The sequence below is a fragment of the Dromaius novaehollandiae genome, chromosome 2, assembly GCF_036370855.1.
Source record: "Dromaius novaehollandiae isolate bDroNov1 chromosome 2, bDroNov1.hap1, whole genome shotgun sequence".
Classification (NCBI taxonomy): Eukaryota; Metazoa; Chordata; class Aves; order Casuariiformes; family Dromaiidae; genus Dromaius; species Dromaius novaehollandiae.
The window spans coordinates 80,352,308-80,379,114 of NC_088099.1; the positions used below are offsets into that span (position 1 = coordinate 80,352,308).

Sequence of the window (26,807 nt, forward strand, 5' to 3'; positions counted from 1 at the left end):
CAAAGAAAGTTTGTTTTGCTACTCTCTGATAGTGAAATGTGATTCTGTTTAAAACAGCATGACTACAGTTGTACAGTGGGAGATTACAGGAAATGAGAAAATTACTAACAAATACCTCTCTTATGCAAAGAACGGATCTGATCTTTGCAGAAGAGGTTGTTAATGAGGTATGCCAAGCACTCCGTAGTAAGATTAATCTTTCAATAAAAGCCAGCAAATTGCCACAGTTCAACATGGAGATAATGAAAAGAATGTTTCATAGTATCCAGGCTCTGGTGAGGTGGAAGTAAGTTATGATGTTTCCTTGCTTTCTTTCCAGAAATCGTGAAGGTGTGTCCCATAGCCCATGGTTTCCCATTCTCAAGAGATCCTTCTGTTCTTAAAGCTATAGCTACACTACATCATTCTCACACATGTGTTTTCTTCCCCATGTGTTTTCTTACTATGAAATCAAGGAGCAGTGGAGGCATGGTGTGTGGACCCAAGTCCAAATCTGGGAGCAGGGAAGTGCTCCTGGATCCTGTAGTTCAGAGGCAGTCAGTAAGTTCCATCATATCGACCAACTGAAATACTGCCTCCTCTGGTTATTCCACTGCATAATGTTCTGACATCCATAATCAGAAAACACCTAAGCAAATAGGCTCAAAACAGGACATGGCTAAAGGAGACATGACAATAACTCCTTTACACAAAAGCATATGGGCTGATACAGCCACTTGAAACACTGGAGAGCTCGGTTTGATCCTTTCCTTTGCTCTTGGCATTTGCACCCACACCTTTTGCACCAAAGAGAATATGTTGGGTACTAGCCTTTCCTTGTAGTCATTAAAGCAATTTCATTATTCATGGAATAATTAAAGACTCATTGGACAATGAAAAAGTCAAAGAATGAGCACAAATTTATGACACAGGTATGAGGGCACTCATTAGGAGGAATGAACAGATGTATTCTAGTTCCCGCCCTGCTGACTACTCAATATAAAGTATTTAAATATTCAGTAGTACTGGGATTAGTCAGCAAAGATCCTCCCATATGCACACTTCGATTTCTAGGCAACACAGCCATTCTCATACCTTTGTCCAATGATTAATTATTTCCAAAGGAAGCAAAACAGCAGCTTCAGCAAGATGCAACAAATAAGCTACGACTCCAGAATGCTCAGGAATCTGGTGTTCAGAAGTTAAAAGAAAAACCTTCAAGCTAATCAGGCAAAGAATGTATTTGAATCCACACCTTTGTCTCTTGCACTCTGCCTGAATACAACATTTTATTGAACAAAACGTAGGCACTGTCTTTTGTAAGAAAGGGCCAGTTTATGCACCCAGCTCCAGAAGAGGACTTATGATCATGACTTTAGAGCTGAAAAAGGTGTCTCCGTGCTTAACTTCCTTGTAGCAATGTGATTTAAGACACTTGCACTTGCACTGGTTTGCGGTACTGATTAGTCTAACCTACTCTCTAACTAGTGCATTGGCTTTAGCACACTCCATCCTTATGTGAGGACATCTCAGCTGTCAGTTCCACTGTACATGACACCTAAATTCTTCTGTAGATCTCCTTCTAGTTGTTGTCATAAGTCTCCCAATTCTGTATTATCTGGCTAAAAATTATATTCACTTTTTCATTTAATCTCATGAAATTTCAGAAAGGTTTCATAAATGTCTAAGTGCTTAAAGACCAGCACCATCACCCAGAATTCTGGTTTAGGACAAGAAAGATTGGTCATAAATCATCACTACTAAAGCAACATCTTTGCTAAATGATAGTTTAAACTTAATTTGGATGAAAACAGGAAAATGGCAGGAACACTTCCCAGAATAATTGCTCCATGCCAAAATTTGCCTTACTATCCAGACCTAGAAAATAAACACTGGAGACTGCAGATTGGCTAACACAGGTTAGCCATAAGGTACGTAACTAAGTTATCTGGATGACCATGGTTTTTATTACAGTATTTCATGCAGTTCATTGTTATTTATTTTTGTAAATATTTACTAACATCCTGCCCCCTTCAAAGAGGCATAGATGACCATGTTCATTAAAGAAGGTTTTACCCAGGATGAAGAACAGAAGATGCTTAACACTGATTTTCACAATAGTTGGTCTGACTGTCTGAAAAAATATTGAGAATTAGAAAGCCCAAGGACTCAGGAACCTTTTTCTCTTTGTGTTCTTCAGTTATAAAACTCTTCAGCTACGTGGGTTTTGTGAATACATAAAAGGCTATATAAGTGAAAAGCAGGTCAATAAATATTGAACTATAATAATTACGTATCAGTATTTCATAAAAATATGTAATTATAACATAATATAAAAATAAATACTGATATATAAAGAAATGCTGATATATAACTATATAATTGAATATAATTAAATATTGATGTTTATGAAATATATTAATAAAATTAGGCTGAGTGTGTCAGAAGTTCTCCTGAAATTGTACACATATATAATATTATATTATATATTATATTGTGTGTATATATATATATTTAATTTATTCAAATAAATTTATTCAAATTTATTCAATTTATTCAAAACTATGTATCACTGATAGGGAAAAACAGATTTCAGAAATAAAATAATTCAAATCTAAAGGCAGCTAGATTTAAAAAGCATTTTGGAGGAGTTCATTTTTCCACCTCAGAAGCCAGCAGAACTTTATACCATGCTAGTGCCAGCATTTTAAAGGTTTATAACAGATATTACCCACTTCATAAACTGCATGAATCTGACAATTATTACCTTACTGAGCAAGTTACTTTACTGAGAATTACTAAGCAAAAAGTTCTACTCATTATCAATACCAAATATTCCAGCTAAATACTTACTAAATACGTTAAAATTGCACAAACTCTCCCCAGTAAAAAGTCACCAGAATATAAGGAGATGACAGAATTTCTCCAAGAGCTAGACCACCATGTCATTGCTTGCAGATTAATTTAAAGAACATAAAAATAACCCGGCAAATCTCATAGTGGTAAAAGATGCCTGATTAGTCTCAATTACTGAGCTATGTCCTGAAGAAATAAAAGCTAGTTTCCCCATTGCGATCCCTATGACCTCCTTTTCACTATCAGTTCTGTTATGCAAAACATCATCCAGCAAAAGCTTCCACTCTGTGTTGAAAATGGAACTACAGGCATCCTACTAGCAGGTGGCCTTGTTCAGCTGCTCTGTCTTTGCTTACCATCTGTCGAGCATCCACTGGTGCCATCACTGGAACAGTAACGCATTTCAATCCTTTGTCTCCCCACCTCTAACAAATTTGGGTCAGGCAAGTGCGCTTTACAGGTATATCGGAATCGTTGTTCATAGTGGCCACCATTGTCTGAAATATTGACTGGAGTCCAAGGTGTCCAAGGAGTTGTCTTTTTTAACTCTGGACAGGCATTGGTGTTACATGGCTGATATTCCTGAAAGAAAACGTGAATGTAAACATTTCAGAATGAATGTAAACATTTAACATAACATTAAACAACAACAAACAAAAAGAAAGTCTCTCTGATATTTCTCCCTTCATTTCCAGCAGCCATCAACCTTTTCCCTTTGGTGCATGTTATCCATAGCTTCCAGCATTATCAGACTCATTATCAGAAGCAAATTCCTTGTGGATTGATATGCACCAAGGGGAACAGACCATATCGAAGAAATAAACGTAGAACTTGCCAATATTCTCAAGCCTCACAATATATGCTCTCCAAGGAGAATGACCAAAATCTGTAGGTCCTGCCCCTTCATTTCCCAGAACATAATATGCTTCATCTGATGCATATTATGTGCTCTGTACAGACAAAATTAAACAACCTTTAAGTATCAGAATGAATTCACATTGACAAATCATAAAAGGCAAAAAGTAGTAGTCATCAGTGGGACAACATTTTTAAAATGATCTCTCTACCTCTGACCTCTGACCTCTTAGAGATCCTCTGATGCTCAGAGAAGGACACCTTTTGAAGACAAGCCTGGTAACTGAAATGTGTAATTCCTCTAGATACTAAAAATCACAGACAAAATAGAAATAACAGTTACATGACGCATTTTAATTTCCTTCTTCTGTTATTCCTACCCCTGCTGGTACCACCATGTTTCAACAAGCAATAAATTGCCTGCTTCCCTTTTTCCCATTGGAAATAACAATGCTTTTATCTCATATGTTCCTCAGTCTACTACCTCCTGCCTCAGATGGACTAAGTTGTTAACATATCCAATTAAACTGAGAGCAATTGCTCTCAACTTGTATTTTGCTTTAAAGTTTGTGTTGCTATTTCAAACCTGAAAAAAGCTTGCTTGTCTGAAAGTTTTTCTAATGTTTCCCTCTATTAGGGCTGGACTAATAACAAATATTGCCCAGAACCCCCTGCCCTATTAATGCTGCGTTCAAGACCACATGCTCTGAGGCAAGGTGGACTGCTATTTTATGACAAATTTACTGGTTTCATAATTTTGTAGTACTTTGGGCAAGAAAGGACTCTTAGAACTTCACAAGCCTAAACTAAATTGCAGCTCGATGCTCTCTCCTAAGCTTAAAGACTTCAGCTGGACCACCACTGCTAACGCCTCAGGGCTGTGCAAAATCTCTCCCCAGCTTAAAGTCCAGTGATCACTATAATAATGAACACATGGGTCATACTTAGGGGAAAGCTAGGAAAGAGGGGGGCCCAGAGGACTGGATCAGCTTTTCCAGGATCTGAGCTTCAGCTTTGACTGGTCTCCAAGTCAGAAGACAGCAAAGAACATGCAAACTATCTGATCCTGTGGGTGGCAGTGGAAATAAATTTCCTCATGACTCCTTTAGGCAACTGGTTAAATCACAAGACTGTGTTTTAGTCAGTCCTACTGTAAAGACTGAGGACAGTCTTTACAGTAAAGACTGATGTATGACTGTTCTCCTCCTAGCAAATGAAGGATTGACTGTAAAGAGGAACTCGTAACAATAACATATCCGGGACAGCCAGAACCCCTAAGATAACCCAGCTTACTATCCCACCTGCTTATTCACCTCCAATGTACAATCTACTTCAACAGCTGAATTACAGTGCATCTTTTAGAAAGAGCACTCACTCTCTTCCACCTCACACTTTCAAATATATGTTTAGTGCTGATCACCTCCCCACATGGGCTCTTCCACTATTTAGTAATACCCAGAGCTAACAAATAGAAAGTTAATTCAAGGCTTCATTTTTCTCCCTAATTTAAATTTCCAGTTGCTGAATTTGGCTGTTCCTTTATCAATGGTGCTGAAAGAGCTCCCTGTCCCACACCTACAAACGTATTTTTCACACCAAATACCCACATGCAGTCATAAACTAAGTAAGTTGAACTTTTTAAAGCTTTATAAGGTATAAAACCTGACTTCTATGTCCTGGGCATCCTTATGTCTCCCTTTTGCCCTATTTTCATATCTTCTTTAAGGCTGAATACCAAAATTTGACTTCTCATTCTAGAAGCACTCTTATCAATACAGCATGCAGAGATAAGAACTTGACCCTATTCCACTTGATAGTCTCCCTTTAATGCAGGCATCTATTGTGTTAGTGCTTTTCCCTTCCACAGTGTTGCACAAAGAGCTTAAGCAGGCCCAGTTATCTCTGATGATCCAGTCTTTCCCTCAATTACGATTTTACAACTCCATATAGTTTCCTATCCCACACATGAGGTTGGTGTTTGGCAATATCAAATTATATTTTATTAGCTTCTGCAATTATCTAGAATATTATTTACTACCTCACCAGTCTCTATGCCACAGTCAAGCTTTACTGACCATGTCTTATGTTACAGACTAGACTGTTAATAAAAATGTTAAGTTCTATTGATCCATGAATTGATTCCAGGCAGACCCTGCTAGAAATCTCCCCAGTCATTTATATCTGTCCATTAACACCACGTTTTTCAATTTGTCAGTGAGCCAGCTTTTAATCCATTTAATGCTTGCCCTATTAATTCCATATATTTAGTTTCCCAAATCAAAGTATATTTTGTTACTAATACAAATTTCTTGGAAAAATTCAATGACTGGGAAAAGTCCCGTAAATAAGTCTTTTTATCTAGTTGCATATAGACAGGAATAATTTAATCAGTGAAGTAATTTCTGCAATATTAAGGTTAATAATTATTTCACAATGATGTAAAAGCTTCAATTCCTCATTTGCTATTGATTTTTGTATTGATATTTTTCAAATCAGAAAGAAAACTTGCTAGAAACTGGAAGTCCTTCTGAAGTGGATATGGATTTGATAGTTAAGAGGCATGAGAAACGGAATTTGTGAAATAAGCAATAAACCGCTTTTTGAACAAAAACAATCAAGGGAGGAAGCAGTTAACTTAGAGTTAACATGTTTAATGCTACTTTGTTAACAAATTTCTGAGATAAACTGGTCAGCTCACCCATCCTAGAAAGAAAGGCTACCAGTAATTAATATGCTTCAAGATATGTGGTCCCTACATACACCCTAATAGAGGATATACTCATATCCTGTTACCTGAGCCAGAAAAGAAAGATATTCCTCAGAGCATTTGTAGAGGTCATTCTTTAGTTCATTCTTCTTCTTGGTGCATAGCTTATAAGAAAGTGTGTCTGCTGCCATGCCTGTCTAATCAACCACTTGGTAATACCCATGAATGGCTCAGAGTGGCAGGGAAAATCAGGGGAAACAAATGTACACGCAGATTACTCCCATCAGAGAATATATACAGTAGTAAATAAACTTTCTCTGAGAAAATTCAAATGTGTATTTTAACAACGGGTAACTCCAAGAAGTCATAGCACTAACAACTACCCAGCAGAGCATGCTGGATTCTCTCACAGTGACTGCTGCACTCCATTCGCCATAGAGAATTTGCCATAGAGAATTCATTTGCCATAGAGAATTCATGAATAGCACAGTGGTTGGTGAAAGTATTGGTGTGCTCTGATGTTATAAAATGCCAACACAAGCAGAACAACGATCTTGCTCTGAATGGTTTCAAATTTGGAAATCAACAGAAATGGCACAATTCAGAACACGCAAGGATATATTCAGTGCTGCTACCATGAAGACATAGTTTGACTGGAAGGATGCATCAGAGACTGGGATATTTAAACTGCTATGTGTGCTTAGATCACCTAGGAGGTCATGCAAGTCTGAAGTGCTGAGGTATAATCAGTGTAAAGGATGAAATAACTTCATGTGACCAAGGGAGTAGACGTGTGACAAAATTCAGTTTGGACAAACATGAAGTGATGCACATGAGGAAAAAAAAAAAAAAGCATTTCCCAATTATGTAAGAAATCACAGATTCTCAGCTGACTTCACCACTCAGGAATGAGATCTTGGGATTACAGTAGACATTTCCATGAAAAAAATCAGCTCAGTGGTCATAAAAACCAATCTGAGGACTACAAATACTTAGAAAAGAGCATCAGAACAAAATAGAGCTGTATAAAGCCCTGGGTTGCCCACCTCTTGAATATGTTTCATATGGGAAGCAACTAAGCAGAACAAGGCTCCTCAGCCAGCAAAAACTGACAACTGAAGGAAGAATACAGAAATCTGTAAAATCACGGGTGACTCAGTGAGTAGGGAATGATTGTTCACCATCTCTTCCAGCTTGGAAGTAGACATGAAATGAAAACTTTTCATGGGACCTTGTCCTCTCCCCTTCAAAGCAATTAAGACACCTATGATGTACAGTTTGGAAGTCGAGAAAAAAAATGAAAAGAGAAAAAATCCACTAACCCTGTGACTCAGAAAGTTCCTCAGTCACAGACACTAGGAGGCTTCGATAGCATTCTGATGCTAAAATATTAAGGCACATTTGATTTCCTGCTCTTCCTGCTGCTGGCCACTGTGGGCAATAGGATGTTGGCTTTGACAAGCCATAGGTCTGACTTGGTATTATTGTTCTGATTATATGTTCTTAAATGGGAAGTACCTTGACAGGAAAGCCTGCAACTGACAGCTTCATCTGCTGCCTTCAGAAGCAGAGATGCATGACTGAGGTAACAGTATGGGAGGCTGTCATCTGACGCTGGGAGAGCAGTTTGTGGTACCATATGGGAGAGCTGTGTTTCCAACAAGATATCTGTGAATTCCTCCCTTCTGTCAGCAGTAAGAAAATTCTGAGCACAGATCGCTTGAATAGGCTGACCGTATGCTCAGTGAATGGTGCTCAATACCAGGCACTGCTTATCAGCCATAACTAAACTGCATCATGGATTGCACTCACTTCTCTACCCTACCTGTACACTCAGATTCCAGTTGCAGAGTTCAGGGGTCCTGGTCTTTTCTATTTTTTTCTATATTTTTTCTATTATTTTTTCAATTTTCTTTATCAAGAGCTGTCCTAAAGAAGGAATCAAAGAGGCACTCAGGTACTCTTTCTTTAGTATCTGTTACCAGTGATTAGCTACCCTGTTCAGAGAGACTTCAGAAAATGCTGGGAAATGAGCAGTTACACTTGCTTGACCTAGCATCCATTTGATCGCTGCCTCCCAAGCTGAAAGAGGCCTCCATGACACACCTGAGCACACTCTGAGGCTTTCAGTCCTCTTCTCCTTTTGTCCAATGCTTGAACAATTTATAGAAGTAGGATTTCAGACATATGGTGCTCTCCAAAGCAATTCAAGCAGCTAGAATGATGGATTCAATAATAAAACATGGCACACAGTGGTATAAATGCCTCAGATGAAACCACTGAGCCAGGAAACCAACAATAAGAGCTACAAAAACCTAAGCAGTGAGGTATTCTGTTTTGTGGCCTAACTCACCATACTGTAACTTGTACTTTAGCGTGGGTTAATCAGTTGAGATTTGGTAAGTTTTAGCGCAGGCAGACATGCAGTAAGACCATTAAAGATTAGATTTCTGGGAACAGCTCAACATTTAGAGGGAAATTATTTGGCAAATTATTAAATTTGGAAAATTATTCAATCACAAAATACATATGTCTACTAAAAGAAGACATTAAAAAGAATTAAAGACAAATTAATTAAAGCTATTAAAATTAAAGCATCAAATTCTTACAAAGCATATTGACAGTAATGCAAGAAAAGGCACAGTAAATGAAAATTCAGTTGTTTCTGTCTTTAAGGAATATTGTTTCCTAATATTTGTGCATAATGAAAGAGAATACAAATATGTTTTGTACCATGATTTATTTAGACTTTTTTTGTATTATTTTACAAGAGGAGAAACAAAATGTTATTTGCAAACCATATCTTTTTTTAAATTGGAGGAAACTGCTGCCAAACAGTGTAGAACAGAATTCTGCTATTTTCCATTTGGGGGCAGTGGAATGGGGGTGGGGCCTGTTTTTTCTTTTTTCCTTCTACACAGCCACTTTTCTCAAAATTTTTACAAATCTACAGATCTCCCAAGACTTTTACCCCTATCTCATGTTTGGTTTTAATTAACCGAATGGTTCAAAAGTCATTGCAGACAGTGTGATATTCTGAGACTCACCTCCTTAGGAAACCAAGCTAAAATCTTACGTATTTTAACCACAATTTTTATTAACAAAAACAGAATTCAAATAGATTGCTCTATTCCCATTTATACTACATTCTTGTATTTTGGAGGGGCTTCTCTTTACAGACTCTTATAATTTCTTTAAAGTATACAGTATGCCTATGTTCAATGCACTATTTTTTGTTCTCTGGTTTGCTTTCTCATCTGTTGGTGTGAGAGATTATCTTCACAAGGCAGCTAGATCAACATTAACAAAACACTGAAATACAAGCAGCCCAATAGTTATCTTTTATGATTTACTTTTAATATATTGTATATTAAAATCTCAAATATTCTTTCAGAATTTCTGAATAGTCTATTGATTAAAAATATTTACACATCTTTTGTTTTTTGTTCCATCATGGCAAACTTTAGTATGTCAGGCCCAAAAGATTTGTTTAATTTTTATGAAGTTAAGACACCAGTAGAAAGTAACGTTACTGGTATATAAATTGAATGGTCTAGTGTGTCATCTGGGACAAGATAGGGCTCGAACGTAGAACAACCTGAGTCTCTCAGCCACCTCTCAAGCTTTGAGCTTGTAACTGCAGTATGTATTTAAAAGAAAGGATAGCTCCTGCATGCAAACAAAATTCAAGAGAAAACCAGCTTCCATTTATAATGGTTTTGCTTATCCATCAAATCATACATTTTCTGAAGGTCTGAAATAACCTCTTCCTTGTCAAGAATCAAAAGACTGGGCTTTTATTATGCAGCAGTTGAAAAACACATTCAGAAGAATCCTTAAAAAAGGATTATCTCATTTATTTTCATTACAGAAATGTAGTGTTATCCATTTAGAAAGCATTTTCAAATTAAAACATACAGAAGACAAAACCAGCTCCGATCACATTGCCTGGTAAGAGATACATTACCTACTGTTATTTTTCTATTACGATACTTCTTCAAAAGCATGATGTGAAAGAATACCCAAGCTCCGTTGCTTCCATTAAGCAAAACACCTTCTACATTGAAGATTTCACAGCTATACTTAAAAAAAGAAAACGAAAAAGATTTCTAGATCCTGATTGCACATTAATCATGCAAAGGCCCAACTATATCCTAGCTTATAGGCAATATTTTAGCTTCAATTATAATCAGGGGGAATATTTCCATTGACTTCAGTGAAACCAGGACTTTAGAGACTGCTTCTGAGGGCAGATGCAATCCTGGAGTGCTGTAAAGGTGGGTAGGTTGTGCTTGCAATGGACTTTTAGAAGATATTTTAATGGAGAGAGGGAACAAATCATTTTGCCCTAGGCAAAAGCAACATTTTTGAGGTTTCTTCTGAAGTGAACTGATTATTGCTTCTCCAACTACTAACTGAGCATCTTCTTTTCATTCTATTTTGTATATTTTTAACAAAAGAATCGCAAAAATTTCCATTATGGTAAAGGGAAACGTAAAAGGAATTAAGGCTGGAGTTCAGAACCATTCCCCCTGCAGGAGTTCAGGACCTGTGGGGCAAGTCGTTAGATTGGGATCTGAGATCTGTATTCAAATCTCTCCTCTACTCTAAACCACTTCACTTTACTTAGTGAAGGGAAGTTCCTGCTGTCATTATCTCTTGATAAAATCATTACACTTTGTACAAAGAACTTGAGTATTTATGTTCTAACCACACAGTTACGGAGGGAAGAAAACCACCAGTTTCCCCTTACCTTTTCTCTCCCTGTTAATTCTATAATTTTGTGTTTGAAGCTATATTTCATGTCAACCCTGCCAAATTTTTATGAAGAAAACCATTATAAAAATTTAATCATTCAATTCTGTGCAGCTTAAATGAATATCTCAAAGAGGACAGAGTTCGTTAGGAGCACCCTCAGCTCCACATGAGCCAGCAGAATTGCCCAGTTGCATTGAGGGACTGGGAATTTTATTCTTCAGCGCTGTTCCACGGACGCTCTAGAATGAGGCACACATTCACATTAGCACCGGAGAACCATTTAGAATGAGGCGAGCTCATGTGGCTTGTACGACAATTCCTAATAGTATAAGAGCTCATTTTAATGCTTGGTATTTGGAATTAACTCATATTCAAAAGAGAAGTAGAAATGGCCAAGTCAGAAAATGCTTCTTTATTCTGACAAAGGCTTCAAGATAGCATAGGAAAGAGGCATAGTAGTTAATCTGGATTCTTCCAAACCTGATCCAGTTATGGACTTATATTGCAATTAACCACCTTATCCAAACGTACCTAGCAAATGAAATTGTTATATGATACAGAACAGGATGAACTTACCAAAATTTGTGGTTTTTTTTTAATAACTGAGCACATTAAGAACGTATTTGTATTTTTACAACTGCTAGTCAACATAACGGCAAGTAGTAAAACCACAACAAGACCACACTAGCAAGTCTACCTGCTGACAGCTCAGCATGTGTACCAATGCTTCAGGACCTTGGTGTGATCCCAGCGCTAATACTAGAAGAGCCCAGTTTTGTACCCTGTGCACAGAGCAGCTTGCTAACACTTAATACTGTTACTCACCTCTACACATCCACTTAACTCTTACACAATTAGACTACAAATAGTCTGGGACAGAAGCCTTTTGTATTGCCTCTGTGCAGGCCTTTGTATAATAGGATCCTGGTTCATCATTATGGCTTTCAGGCACCAAAACAGTATCAATAATGCTGTAATGCTTTAGAGGTTAGCTTCCTACTGTGGTATGCAACAGACTTTCAATCCAACAATTCAAATCTCTTAGTGAGCAGCAAATCAACAACATGTGATTGCAACCATGTTGTCTTTCCCAGACTGCTAAGAAAGAAACAGTTTCCAAACTATAGTCAGTATGGGACTCTAAGTCTAAAAATGCCAAAAAATCTCATTCTCAGTGTTTTTGTGTTCTTAAAACTTGAGTACGGAAATATCTCAAAATCATTCAAAGAACTGACTAGTGGAATTTACTCTCTGTGTTCAAATTAAGAATGAAGTCTACTTAAAACGTAATGTATTTCAATGAGATGGATTTGAATCTTGCATACTGATGTCTTTTCTGGCATGTCCTTGCTTGTCTAATAAGCATTCAGAATTCAGCATCTTGAACAGGCTGAAAGTATAGACTGTACAATTTTTTTTTTTTTTTATGGATACTCACCTCAGCTTCAGGAGTGTGTTTAAAGCCCACAAGGGAATTAATAGTCTGTCTGGTTACCCTATTCCTTTTTGAATATGGAATTACCTCTCTTACTAATTTAACCATAGATTTTCTTTGGATGAAGACCACTTTCCACTTTTTCTCTACACTGATATAATCCTCCTGTAAATTACCCTGTTCCTTTCATTCTCAGTGCACTGAAGATATTGAACACATTGTTAACTGTTAGGAAATGAGAAATGCCTCTAAAAACACACGGACTAAATAGAAAATTCTTCCTCTCATTCCTCCCTCCCTTTTACTCTATCCCAGGATCTATGACAAAAAACCTCACAAAATGGATGAGCTATCCAATGTGCTCTTAAGAAGCATGTATTCAGCTACAGCCAAGGAGCTAGCAAACAGGTTTTCCCCAACTGAAATCTTTCTAGTTAACTGATTTTACTTTCACTATTTTTACCACATTCATGCAAATACATCTTTCTGCATTTGTGTGCACTGCTCGCTGTTAATGTCACACTTGAGTATTTTTGTAAGTATTCTGTCATGGAAATTGTTAGAGACTTAACAGTAATTAGCAACCAAAGATATATAATTGCCAGTCCTAAATATTGATAAATAATAATCCAGGTCCTCCAATCATTCTATTGGCTTAAAAGAGCCACGAAGGGTGTTTATCTAGTAATGGAAGCTGATTAAGTTTTTAAGACATTAATGATTCCAAGAGTGCGTCCCATCCTTCTAATGAAAATTACTGTCTTGCAGATTGATTATTGTTCAGGGGATAGGTATCCAGGGCTCAGTTGCTTCAGTTCATAGTCAGAATCTTATTGCACATCCCCACTCTAACTGTGGTGTAGCATGCTGAACTGTTACCTGGCAGAGCATAAATATATGCCTCCTGCTCTAGCAACTCTCCTGCGAGTAGGAACTTCCAGAGAAAGTGGGATGAGAAACCAGGGAGAGCATCATCTGAAACCACTACAGTTCAGCGAGCCAGGAGGGAGCTGCCAAAGGACTAATGATTCAGTTATTTTTGCCCTGCATGTTGTGTAGCATTTAGACTGCCACAAAGCCTGAACAAAGAAAGTACAAGATATTATTGAGCTGATGAAAACAGATGACACAAAATAATAAAAAATCAAGGCCATAAGGCTGAAGAGACTGTCCACCTATAAATAACTGTATGGATTTAACTATATTGGTCCAAAACTGATTTCAGTTAAGCAGGCAAAATATCTACACGCAGACAAGGCCTCAACTATAGTAAGGCATGACCTGCAGATCTGAGAAACAACATGACAAGCAGGTGGTGAGACGTAAATATCAGTAAATTATGTTCCACTTGTACATGAGTCAAAATGAATCTTTAGAACAGCATTTTCAACTAGTGTGTTATCATCAGCTATTAGATCTGTATTTGTACAACTAATTGTAAAGAGAGGAAATTCAGCTTTACCTTGAAAATAAGGGGGCACTACCTGCAATTTGAAAAAATCAGAGAAAGAAACGTAAATCTCTGTAGGCTGTGGGTTTGATTCTCTGATCACTCAATACTTCAGAAGTGGGTAAAGGGAGGTTGTTCAAAATTCCATTTATTAGAGTATGATCAGCTTATTGGAACAATTGAGTTGCTGCAGTGTCACAAATTACCATTCAGCTGGGCCATGCTAGTGATCTGTTCATGTGATTTTAGACTATTACAAATGCAAATGCAAGTGTAAAAGAAGGTGGATTAAGTCATATGGATAACTGGTGATTTACTTTGCTGTAACAGCTCAATTGTTTGTGATTAGCTTCACATGCCCTTACTAAGAAGCTTGTATTTTTCACATGGGCTTTGTAATTCCTGACAAAAAAAAAATCTCCTTTACATTGCTGAAATAGGTATTGCTAACTTAAAATGTAGTTTTTTAACTGTTGGGAAACATGGCTATCCAAATATTTATTAACTACTAAAGATGTCACAAGAAAATTCAGTAGTCAAAAAGGCATAAAAAGGTTGTTGACTCTTCAATTACAGAGACTGTTGCTTTGTAATGACTGCAAATCTGTTACCACAAATAAATTACCTTGATTTCTACTCCATGGCTTAGCTTTTCCTTCCTCTAGACTTCTGGAAAGACAACAAGAACTATATTCTTGTTGTGAGATCCACAGCAAGGAATTTTTAAACATCACAATTGGAAGCAAGTCTGTGACTCTGAAGAAGACAGTGTTTTTTTTTGTTTTGTTTTGTTTTCTTACTTGCTGGTGAATGAAAGGGAAGGAGCTTGAGGAGGTACATTGTAGACCTTGGAGGGGTTTCTGGAAGCCCAGAAACTCTGAAATGAGGGCACTGGAAAATGGTATCTGCTTGTGCCGGCTTGGAAATGTAGGTTTAGTTTTCACAGGCAATACTACAACTGTTTTATTTGCAACTTTGTGACCTATAAGGAGTTAGTCTTAGATCCCTGAAAAGGAATTTTACAATTTTTCCCAAAGTTTTTACAAATTTTATCATGGTTTATATATTGTTAATTATAATTACAGTCAATATGCCTCTTCCTGAATTTATCAAAGATCTGCAGATGAGTTTTAGTTTTGTTTGTCTGCCATCATGTATCATTAACTCCAAAGGCTGCTACCACAATGTGCAACTGTGAAACAGAGGAGAAAAAAGTAAAAGCTGCATAGCCTGTACTCTTGAGATTGAGGATAAGGCACTGGAGTGGTATTCCTATGGAGAGAAATGCCTGATTTTCTTCACCAGGCTCCAAATTACACAGTGGTAGAGCAGTTCTGGAACGTTACACGGTGAGGACACATTTACCTACATAATATTTTGACCTGGAAAAAACAACTGTGTGAAAAGAAAGCCAACAAATAAGGTGGAAAAACAAAACAGTTATTACTATTTTCGTGCTAGTCACAGAGCACACCCTCTCAGATTCTTATTGCTTGTCCACAGTCATTCTTTATATTGTCAGTGCAGCCTTGTTTTTAAATAAAAGTTAGTGCCCATATCAGCCTACAGCTATACAATCATTATTCTAATTTCCTACAACTATATGCTCCTTAGGTTTAACTGAACTTATATATTTTTAAACTCAGAATCTGAGGGCAAAAATGCAAGGCACTAATAGATGTATATCAAAACAGACCTAGGACTATGAAACTGTTAACCCTGCAGTTAACAATTCAGTTGGACAGCAAGCACTTGATTGCAGCCTGTCTTGGTTTCCCCCCACCCCCATTTTAATTTAAAAGACCTATAAACTATGTTCCACACAAAAAATGAAAGCAAAAATTGAGAAAGCTAAGATTGGAATGATCTGAAGTTGAGTTTTCCTCTGAAAATCTGATTCTTTTAATATCCTTACTGCATATTTCATGCCAAAGAATGATTTAAATGGCATATAAATCACTAGGAAAAAAATCTACAATGTCACCATTTCTGAGATAACCCTAAGTACCTGCTAAATGATAAATGTGTCAGTGACAGAAATGAGACAAAATGAATAGTTAAAGAGCCATGGACTTTGATTCAGAGTTGCCAGTTCAGACCCAGGTGTTGCACGAAAAAGCAGAGCTGCTTGCTAAAATGTATCAAGATGTGTAAGTACTTAAATCTACTAAAATTATATTTGTCAGCAAATGAGTAGCTACACATTCAAGGATTTTGATCATCCACAGCTTCTAATGAAGGCAGCAGAGCCTTCTGCACTTTTAAAAAACAAAGCCACTTAGTTGGTGATCTGAGTATGAACTTGGAAGCCTGATAAAGGTATCCTTTCAGCAAAATATGGCCCACATCAGCCCACCACCTCACAGATTGTTGTTGCTTCCATAAACTCCAAATATTAGGAAGCTCTAACTACCTACTAACAGGGAAATCAAGAATGATAAGTTAATGTGTATATGAACACCCATGTCTTCTTAGCTCAAAGGCCACACTATACACCTGTGGATGAGCAAAAAGGAAAAAAAACAAACACACAAAAAAACCCCAAATCCATTCCAAGCATAATTTTTCTCTTTCTAGATGATGAGAAAGAGGACAACACATGCAGGAAATGGGTTTAGCAGGTAGGATAAAAATATTTTTTAATGTTATAAACCTCTTTTTCAGGCCTTGACAGAGGCACATTGAAGCAAACAGTAGTGCAACTCACAGTGCACGTAAGTGCAACTTAAAACTTTATCACACCACAAACACCTGCCTTTCCCCTAGGCAGCAGTTTTAGCAGGGCTGACAGAAGTGAATGTGTGCCCACAGCTCAGTCATTACTGTTACAGTCCAATGTAAAACACAAAACTATCTTCAGTCATAGCTTGTAATCAGTTGGAGCAGGAAGCACAGCAGCTGAGATGCAGACACGTGTTTGCTTCTGCCACCTCCACTACAAGAAAATAAGACCTCTAGCAAAGGGGAACAGTTGAGCTATGAGCTGCTTAAACCACCCTAGCAAGTGTCAGTAGAACTTATTTGTCAGAGCCCTTGGCTATGCTCTAGCAAATGTTGGCCAAAAAAAAAAAAAAAAAAAAAAAAAAAAAAAAAAGAAAGAAAAAAAAAAGAAAAATGAGTAATTCAAATCATAGCATAAAATTTTACAGGTTGCCTGGTTGAAAAGTAGAAACCCAGAAACAAACACATCAAAAACATGCCTCTAGTTGTGATAATAACCCTAAGAACATTCACAGGTTTGCACCTAAAATGTCGGTAAGTGAAACTGCACAGGCAAGGATAAATATTTACATGCCCATAATTTTTTCATGTGTGATTATGAACTTCCCAAAGCCTGTATCCTTAAGATAGGATTTGATTGCCCAAACACAGGGCTCTTCTGCCATTTCAAGTGCACCTAATTTCAGCACCGCTCCAAAAGGGTGTGAGTCTCTCACATGGCCTCTGACATATCCCCCACTTCCATGCAGATGTCTTGGCTTCTCAAAAAGCAACAGGTGTCTATGTTAAGGCAATTTTGAATCCTGACCTTGAGTCCACCAACAGAGCAGACAATAAAAACATGTGCCAGTACATGCACACAGACAACTATCTGTTCTAGGCCAACTAAGAGACACAACACTCTTGGGGATTTCTGCAAAGCAACGTATCTGTTCTGCATGATTTACATGCTATATAGCTGGTAGGACCCCAGCATAAATCAGATCAGGTTCTAATTGACAATAGCCTGTGTCTTTCTCTGCCACTCAGAACTGCTAAAGCCAATGCTCCACTTGCTCTGGGAAAATTCTTCAAGACAGGATTAAAATCCTTTTATTTTACACCTTGTTTGAAGTTTCAATAAAAGGGCTAAATGCTATATAGGGGAAAGGTGGCATGGCTAAAGACATTCAAACCATAAGGTTAATGAAGGAAACAAAAGGAGAAAGCAATTACAGACCACACAAAAATAAGATGGAACATGCTGTGGTAATGAAAATAAGCTGAGCAGGAAAAGAATATGTCTCCTGTGTAAAATCAAATAAAAGCACTTCTCAAATGGTGCATTTTATGCCTTTCAACAAGCTGAATGTGTAACAATATCCTTCCTTCACACAATGTTCACGAGTGCTCTTACAGAACTTTACTATCTAATGCATACATAGGAACCTTAGCTTTTCTTTATACCCAGCTGTGCTTATCTCAATCTTGTCCCAAATCAAACTGCCACATGTTAGCTTTGCCCCACTTAATGTCACATAACCACATTTCTGAGGAAGAAAAAAGAAGCAGATAAAAAGGGATTGATTCACACTGCAGTGGAAGAAAAGTCAGTGAATACGTTATCTAATAAAAAGTCTTCTTCGCAACAAACCAGAAAAGGGACATAGATAGCTACAAGGTATGAGAATTAAATTCCAAAGATGTGAAAATTTAACAGCGATCCATGCCTTTGGGATGCTGAAGCTGAAGACTGCCATTAGATAGTAGTGTTCTGTTTACTTATCAAAGCAATATATAAAGCCACATGAAATTACGGAAAATACAAAGTTTGGGTAAAGCATGACATCCATTTCAGTGCTTCCTAGCAACCTGGAGAGGACTTATTGCCACTAACTCTGTAAACACGGCTGGAATGTGTAAGTCAAGTTCTAAGGACTGAATTCTAGCTCATGGTCAGCATGGGCACCGCAAACTGATTCTGGAGGCTTTGTAATACACTCTTTGTTTTGACAGTTCAGTCATCACACCATCAACTCTTTGGCATTTTCAGGCCAGTAACATTAGCAACTGACATATAAAAGTGCTAGCTATAGACTGCAAATTGCTTTTTATATAAAAATAATAGAAAGTATTTTGCATTCCCATTGTATTTTGCATTCTCATTGTGCTTTTAAAATAGAAACATTAGTCCATTTAGAAAGAGCTCTGGCTCATCGAACAAAACCCTGAAGGGAGTCTGCTGAGCTAGCTGATTTAAGATAACTGTCCTGCAGCATGAATGGGAAGTTAGAGAAGCTCAGAGGAGGAATTCCATTTGAGGAAGGCAAGACATGGATGCAAAAGGCAGCTCATCAAAGCTGCAAATTTGGAAAGGGAAAAATCATAATGAAAGAGATTTTTGTGGGTTTTTTTTAGGAATTTTGTGGGTTTTTTCTTATCATCTAAGATAATCAGTAAAACTTGCAACCAAAATACAAAAGTTCTGAGCGAAAGAAATCTTTCTTCTAGGTACCCAAAGACAAGGCAACATCACTAAGAGCAGTAATGGTAGAAAGGACAAGGATATCAAGAATATGGTCCAGAACAGGTAGGATAGGCAGTATGCCTTGTTTTTAATTTTTCCTTAAGATTCCTAAAGGAAGAAAAAAATAAAAATAACAAAGGTCTTTGATAAAGAGAGCATAATGACACGAGGTTGAGTTTGCATACCCACAGGCAGATGTTAACGTGACTACATAAAATAAAAGCAGTAATATATAAAGAAATTTCACTGACAAGAAAACGCAGGTGGCTGGCAAGAATTTGGGGATGAAAGTGTGAGGATGCAGGCAGCCTGCAGGATCCCATGGGAGGGGGAGAATGAAGGCAACAGAATGTTAATTTCAATAATTTCTTTGCTTTGCAGAATGAAATTATCACAATGCCTTAAAGGGAAGGCTCAAATGACTATTTCTTTTAATGCCAAGTGTAGCAACTAATTTTCCTATTCATACTCTCCCAGTTTAAAAAAAAATATATGGAAAGGTATTAAACCTTTCTAGTTCCATAATTCAAAAATGTGCACAATGTGGGGCTTAGGCATGAAGCTTTTTGGTCACAGCCTAGCAAGTCCTTGGACAATGGCTTCTCAGCAAGATGTAAGTATTTTAGTAGCAGTGATGAGGTATGGAACATGAGGCCTGCATGCTGTGTGGTCCATTCTTGGTTTATAAAGGCAATCACACGGTGAATACCAAATGATATAAACTTTCTGTATTAATGGATCCCAGTACAATACGAACTCTAAGAGATTCATCCCCCAGGTATTATGCTGGTAGAAGGGCATGAGAAAGATGCCTAAAAAGACTTCAGTAAAGAGGAACCATACATGTAAGTTTGTTAAAGATTTAAGTTTTTACAAGATCATGCATTATTACATTACTTTCTTACTCTGAGTTCAAGCATTGCTCAGACGAGTTGTTTCAATATGTATTCTTCTGGCACAGAATCTTTTTTTAAAAAAATATTTGCTTCTTTACATACTAGGAAAAGGAATAGTTTTGTGAGTTTTACTACCTATGGAGGAACACTGGTGTATTCTTATTTGGATAGGTCTGTGAGAAGTTACAGCTTTGAAGCTATTGTTCCTTGAACTGCAGCTGATGTAGACAAAACACTTCTAAACTATGGAAGTGGGTTTTTTTTGTTTTTGTTTTTGTTTTAATCTGGTAGAATAAAAAAAAAGAGAGGAAAAAAAGAAAGGAAAAAAAGTAGAGTGATCACCCTGCAGGATGACAAAGAAAGTTTCTGATTTTACAAAATGGAAAGCTCACTAGCTTTTTCCTTTGGAAGAATCTGTGATGGATGGATGCATATGGGTAATTTTTTTAAAGGACATGGGAAAGAAACAGTTTGAGGTGGCATAGTTTTATCACGCTTAGAAGGGAATGGACATTCCATTTCATTTATGGGAACATTCAGAAGAGCTAATACTTGAACAGAGAATCTATACTCATATGGCTGTTCATTTGTCTGAAAAGTACAACATAACAAATGCTATCGAAAAGGTGAATTACTTGTGATAGTACTCAGTGACATTAAATCTCAAAATGTTTGAGATCATTCAGTATTACAAATCAAGCGATATCTTCAAATACTTCACATGCCCATCGTTCCTTCCAACAGTGTAACCTCGGAACATGTTTCTTAACAGAGGAGGAAGCTGAAATACAAGAAACCACATCTCATGCTAATGACAGGAGATTATAGACAGGAGATTATTTTTTATACACATATAATTTTAGGCACAGGATTTTAAGAACAGGAATAAGAAGGAGAGTTATGTGCTTTACATCTACTTTGAGTGATAAACTGAAGAATATCTGGTTTGGAAGGGCTTTTGATCAGAACCTCAGAGTGTAATGTTAAGATTATGTAGTCACATCAATACACCATACCGACTCATTTCTTTTAGGAGAGCAAATATGGATCTGTCTGGCATCAGAAACAATGAGACATGCATCTATGACAACTGCATTTAATAGAAGAGTTATCTATGAATCAGCAGCTAAACAAGAAGGACCCGTCTTTCCTTACCAGGACTGAACAAAGTAGATTTATCTTTATTTGCTCATAGGATAACACTGCTATCCAGCATTAAGAATGAGAGGTTCATAACATTGTTTAATATATTCCAGTGGAAGTCAAGAGTATTACATAAATTCCAGAAACAGAGAAAGTTTTTTCAAATCAAGGTCATCACAATCAAAAGTTGAAATGGGATTTCTGAAACACTAACGTAAACATCTACATGTGCAAATACTTAAAATTCAGTGTTCCTTTTGCTTTGACTTTACATGTATGGAAAGTACCATTTATCCTCCTGGGATGTACATTCGGCATTCCAGCATACACAGCCCATTTGAAATCTGGTCATAATTTAAATGCTTATATATACACATCTATCTACATATATAGCTTTATAGCTCAGTAAATACGGAGTTGCCGAAGTCTGCAACAGTCCACAGGCTTTGTGTTGAGCTAACAACACACATCTTGGGACCCGTTGAACTTCACTTGTGCTTGTCTTGTCCTACCTGGAGATTTGTTTTGGCATGTAACATTAATTATCTAATGCCCAGATCACTACTACCTACTTCATTTTAACCTTTGCATAACTGTGCTATGTAAAGTCTATTGTTATATATACTGTGTACCCAATTAGATACTTGTAACATGTAGTTACTCTGGGTAGAACGAACTATCTCACCCTAGACTTAAACACAGCATAGAGGAGTAAGGGCATGGTAGCAGAAGTTCTGGAAGTACAGACACAAAATGATACCTGAGGCCCAGGGCTATAGAAAAACTCACAAATGGCCAGTTACTGGTTATCAGAGGAACACAACCTTGGGAGCAGGGTTAAATCAGTTTTAGGGGTAACAAAACAAAGAACAAGCATCCAACAAATGTAAAACACACCATATATAATAAATTCAACTGCAACATGGGCTTTCAAACCAATGAATAAAGAACAAGTTGTACAGCATGTTAGCAAACATATAAAAATGACCCCAACCAAACCCTACAGTGAGAAGAAAGAAACCATTAACGTCATACTTCTGGCAAAGGATCTGGGATACTGACAACTTGCTGCATACCCATCCCCATCAACCTCAACACTTAGAGGGGCAGCAGAAGAGTGAGCGTAACACCAGAAAAAGGGGGGAGATACTAGAAGGTTTGTGTATATATCTTAATTGTAGAAAATATGAACTGTGCTCATATTATTGCAACTAGACTAGTAGTAAGTCTCTGATTAGGCTTTAATGAGTTTATTAGATTGTTAAGACTTTAATTAGACTAAAAACTTTTGGCTCTGCATGTATGCCATGTTCCTTTTGCCTGTAACAGGATTATGAGCATAACAAACTGGTGGGAATTCAAGCAACTTGAGTGCAATGAATTTTCAAGCAAACCCTGCACTGTGTGTGCTGGTAAGTTTTCATGATAAATCATGTCAGTAAAAAGGTTCTTTCTACAGATTATATATTGGATAGAATTTTATCTTCCCTTGAATGTAAGTTTTTCAGCTTCCTCTCTCAGAACATAGTACAGGAGGAATCTTGATGCCAAAAGCAACATTTTTCTCTAGTAACTGATTTCGAACTTTACTTCTTAATCCTTAGGTTTAGACTATCTAATGCATTTGAATTGTTAAGGATGAGAGTTCTTCAACATTTACTGTGAGTACCATTATATCCTACAATGCAAAGGCATAAGCTAACAGTATGTCCTTGTGACCTAATTTTTACCAGCTTTCTGATTAGATTTTTTTTTCCTCCCCTTAGGGCTTTTTATAACCTTTTATCTGGGGACAGAAGTCTTTAATAAAGGTGAGGTATCAGACATTGATCTCACTTGGTTCAGAGTAAGAGTTTAAGAAGAATGCCCCTAGGCAAAAAATAAGTTCAAAGCAGGAAGGTATTTTTCATATATGTTGCAGGCAGAACAGTCTTGACTTGGGGAATTTCACTTAATTTATTGCCAATTACCAAACTTTTAATTACTGATTCAGGTATTGAAAAACAAAGAAGACAAACAAGCTCTGAGGGAAAGGCTTTTCCTCTTCCCTTTCCCAGGCTTAGCTTCTCTCTGATAACTCCTCTCCTCCCTTCCTTGTCTCCACTTCCCTTCATTTTGCCACGCATTGCACTCCTTTCAGTGGGTTTAGGCGCTGGAGACAGGGGTCAGAACACAACAGTTCTTCTTTGCTGCCCCCTGCTTCCCATGCATTTTTCCAGTGTGGGTCCCCCTGCAGGGTGCAGTCCCTTCGCGGATGAACCACCTATGTCTCCTTTTGGTATCTCCTCAGGCCTTTCCTCCTGCATGTCCTCACACACATCTCTGCACCTCCATAGCCCTCTCCACCCCACAGTGGCTCCCGCCCCTCCTCCCCCACGCCTCAGCCGCCAGCCTCTGATTGGCTGCAGCTCTGGCATGCCTGGCTGTTCCCAACCGGCTGGAGCCAGCTGGAACCGGCTGTGACTGGCTCAGGGCAGCTCGGGGCTCCCGCCCACACAGGGCACCCAGTACCTGAAGCCCTGCTGTTCATACCCGATTCAGTGTATCAAGGCAAACATTTTTACTATCAGTTCAGAATTAGCTCTGTCCTTGCACCATATATTTTTTCCTCCTCTTCTGTGCTTCACATATATAATGAAACTGCTAGAAGGAAAAAAGTATAGGAGTATAGAGTCTGTATGAGAAGATTATACAGATTAACTGCAATAAACTTATTTCGAATAGCTCTTCAGATGGAAGCAAGGATGGCTCAGTGACAAGTCTTATATGTGAGAGGCTTTTGTTCTTGTCCCTGCACAAGCTTCCTCTGTGATGGTAAAGTGACACTCAATCTTCAAGGAGGAAAGGTCAGCAACTAAGCAGATGCTCTGAACCTTAGCCTTTCTATGTCGCAGTTCCTAAACTATGAGAATAAAAGCACTGCTCAACTTCAGAGGGTATAAATGTTTTACATATTCTCAGATGCCCACCTGTTATGGGTGTATGATGAAAATTCGGGTCTCAGGTACCTGAGGTAAATGTTGTATACACATGACAGTTCTGCTATATAAAAAAGTTTTTGTTTGATATTGTTAAAGTGCTTTGGAAAGGTAAATAAAGCATCCATAAATATCAAAGGGTAAAATATTTTAATGGTTCTTAAAAATCTTTAATCGAACTAGTGCTAGTCATGCTTAAATATTCTATATATATTTGGTTTTTTGTCTATAGTTATTAGAAAAGGAATTAAAAGCATTTACTAATATTTGGTCTAAAAAGCAGTGTTTCTACAAATATACTTAAGAAGCATTCAATAACAGCATTTTGTGAGGTATTTCTAGTAAATAAAGTTCCGAACCTTACACAATTAGATGTCTTGGATCAAAACACACATGGACAAAAAAATAAATTACACATTCTCTGAAAACATCCCAATTGCAGGAAAGGTTGTTTGTGTTGGGAAAAAAAGAAGTTAAGCTTGAGGGAAAACTATGAATGCTCTTATCAATGTGCATTAGTGATATAACGAACCCAAATCACTGGCAATATTGGTTAGTTCTCTGTTCCTCATCTGTTCTCTGCAGATGTATTTCTAATGCTGACTGGCAGGGCTGAAGACAACTATTAGGCAACGTAGAGGCATTCAGAATACAGAATGAAAAAACAGAAAACATTCTGTTCAACTTACAGGAGAAAAAGACTTATGGCATGTGTAACTATTTGCGATTCAGAAAAGGCTATACAGATGATTTGGCTTTGTGAATGAATCTCTTCAAGACAATATTAAAAAAGCTCTAAGTCTCCAGAGAAGTGGGAAAAAACATTTAGTTCGGAGACTTACAGGTACCCTAGAACTGGAAGAACCAATAGCACAATTTAGCAGTTATTATCCTAACCTTTTAAACGCTTTCATGATCACTGTCATGAAACTGTCCTCCAAATCTAAGCTGGCCTGGTTGGAGTGTGATATTAGCACAGACTATGAACATGCTGACCTCCCTAGCTGTTGCTCAGAGGACTGATAGCCTGATTATATTTATCTACTAAGGAAGATGCAAGCAGGACTATAAAGTGGAAGTTTCTTTAGAATGAAGACACAGGACAAGGAAGAATAGAACTACTCGAAATGATCAAATTTTGTTTCTGAATATTGGGATATTTTCATAAAAGTCTGGGAAGTGATGTAAGGCAGAGACTGACATTTAACATTTTCATTTCCACAGCTTCCAGCCTCCATTTTCATACCATTTTGAGACCCAAAGCTGGACTTCTTATCCCTTCATATCGTATCATACAACATATCATTTCAGTGCTCTGGAATCAAGAAGAGTGACAGAAAGGCACCCTCCATCACCTCCATGTCAAGGAAAATATTGTAAATCATAAAGTGAGGAAAAACAGTGAGGCCTAAACCAGGTGGAGTTGCTTCCTCAACTGCAGGCAGCCACTCACCTCCTCTTAGGATACCAAAAGAGGTAAGGGAAGTTCTGCTCCACCACTTCCCAGTACAAACCAGTCCTCTGAAAAGCTTAAGCAGTGATGAATGGAAAAAGGAAGGGAAGTTTCTCCCTTTCTTCTTTTTTTTGCAAAAAAGTTGAAATTATTTTCCTCATTTGTGACTTTGTGAAGAGCTAGCATGTCATGATTTTACAAAATAAAAAACTGCCCAAGAAGTTAAAAGCTTTAGATAGTGGAAAGAAGAGAACAGTAATAAAAGTCTTAGCACAATTTAATTTCACCTTTACTTTTTTTTTTTTTTTTTTTTTTTTTTAATTCAAGACCTTACTGTGACAATAATAACTAACTGGTAAATTATGAAGCTGTATGATATGCCACTACAGGTAAAATTGGATTCATCCTATACCATCAGCTCTTTCAGCTCCTCACCAGATCATGTCCTCCAGACTTGCTTGCAATTTCCAAGCCATTTCAAAAATTCAGAGAATTACAAATGGATTAAGAATACCTTCCTCTAAATCTGAAATCTTTCAATGTTAATTGCATTACTCTAAATCCTGCAATTTGCACTAATTCTGTCCTAGTCATTGTTTAAGGGCTATATAATGGAGACATCATAATGTTAGAAAGTCAGGAAGGCTCTTTCAGTACAATAGGGATTGCAGTTATTGCTTCTTGGTACCTGATCTGAAAATAACAGCATTGTTGCTAGACAAGCTAGTTAAGATAGCTCTTTAAGTTTCCTAATGCTGTCTTTCTCTAATCTGCATATGTAATCTGGAAAACTGCCATATAATGTTTAAAAGTTATGTTACACAATGCTTTCAATTACATGTGGACTGTATGGGACATACGATAACCAAGATAAAAGTATTATTGGCAGTAATTCAAAGTCGTTCATGCTTTGCTATCTTTGATGAATGAAACAATCCCAAGCTCACTCAATGATTGGTGCTATTCAAAAATAGCAGAACTAAGAAAAATACTAAGAACTACACCACTAATTGAAACAAGTAAATTCATTCTGGCTGTAAGTCACTTTTCTACAACAGAATGGCTTTCAG

At 37.4% G+C, this 26,807-nt stretch overlaps 1 protein-coding gene across 7 annotated transcripts in view; it reads right to left on the reverse strand.

Annotated features, from left to right (window-relative positions):
• The window catches only part of SEMA5A (semaphorin 5A), a 315,605-nt gene that overhangs the window by 34,630 nt on the left and 254,168 nt on the right, over positions 1 to 26,807 (reverse strand). For all 7 annotated transcript variants that reach the window (XM_064506843.1, XM_064506838.1, XM_064506844.1 and 4 more), the window contains one exon: positions 3,192 to 3,417. In XM_064506843.1, coding sequence (XP_064362913.1) covers positions 3,192 to 3,417 — 226 coding nt within the window. The remainder of the gene's footprint in view (positions 1 to 3,191; positions 3,418 to 26,807) is intronic.